Below are 1036 nucleotides of genomic sequence, written 5' to 3' on the forward strand. Positions count from 1 at the left end.
ACAGACTTTAATGGATAAAATATGGACTATTCAATGACAGTATTTTATGGTTCTTGTGGAAAAGAACTTTTAAGAAGCTAACACTTGTATCATTTTAGTGTAGTATCAAAGATGAATACTGGAAACGTTATTAAAAACATTCCTCTTATAAATATTTGTGTGAGGCTACATTTTTTTGTTTCAACCAAAGTCACAAGTTAAATGCACAAAATATGAATATCTAGCATTCTCTTTTGACAAATAAAATTGTAAAAAGTAAAATGATCCATTTTTCCTAATAAATATTTTAATTTGGGAAAAGTTATTTTTCTTTGAAACTACTGTTTCAAAGAGTGCCGCACATTTTTCATGCAATTATTTAACATGCAATTAGTTATTAATATTCAGGAAGAATAAAATATCTGAAAAATGGCATTAACTTCTAATATGGCAAATATTGATAGACATAACCCACATAAATCTACCTACCTCTGGAGTGCACACTACTTTCTAAGAGCATATAAAGATCCTGAAACCAAAACGTTTGAGAACTGCTGATTTTACACCCTGAGTCAGAAATCAAGGGATGGTGAGACAAAGAATGATTAGTAAGGAGGAGGGTTCAGGGCAAACTCCCAGCCCTGGGCGTGGCTCTCAGGCTCTAGAGAGCCACTTTTCTCCTCCCAACCTAGGCCAGGTCATTCTGCCTGGGCACTCCTGACTGGTCCACAGTTCTCACTCCCATGTCGTCTTCTCCTAAAGAAGCCAATCTTTGTCACTGCGGTTTGAATTTTAAAGTCCACAGCGACCTCCCCCCCCCCCACTCCAAGTCGCAGAATCTTCACAGAGCTGCAGGATGAGGGTGCTGGCGCCTCCAATGCTGCTCCTCCTGCTCTTGGGGGCCTTGGCCCTGAGGGACACTTGGGCGGGTGAGCACATGATTGGGAGGGAAATAGCCTCCAGGTGGGAGGAGCGAGGGGACCATCCAGTGAGCACTGAGGACCTGGGGAAGGTGCGTCCCCGCCGCCCGCAGCCCAGACCCTCCCCAGCCTGTCTC

General features: G+C 43.0%; 1 protein-coding gene across 3 annotated transcripts in view; it reads left to right on the forward strand.

The window, feature by feature from the left end:
- Positions 1-820: 820 nt before the first annotated feature.
- The window catches only part of LOC107143771 (patr class I histocompatibility antigen, A-126 alpha chain-like), a 6053-nt gene continuing 5837 nt past the window's right edge, over positions 821-1036 (forward strand). For all 3 annotated transcript variants that reach the window (XM_048805090.1, XM_015487511.2, XM_048805091.1), the window contains exon 1: positions 821-908. In XM_048805090.1, coding sequence (XP_048661047.1) covers positions 836-908 — 73 coding nt within the window. In that variant the 5' untranslated portion in view covers positions 821-835. The remainder of the gene's footprint in view (positions 909-1036) is intronic.

Source organism: Marmota marmota, unplaced genomic scaffold, assembly GCF_001458135.2.
Source record: "Marmota marmota marmota unplaced genomic scaffold, marMar, whole genome shotgun sequence".
Classification (NCBI taxonomy): Eukaryota; Metazoa; Chordata; class Mammalia; order Rodentia; family Sciuridae; genus Marmota; species Marmota marmota.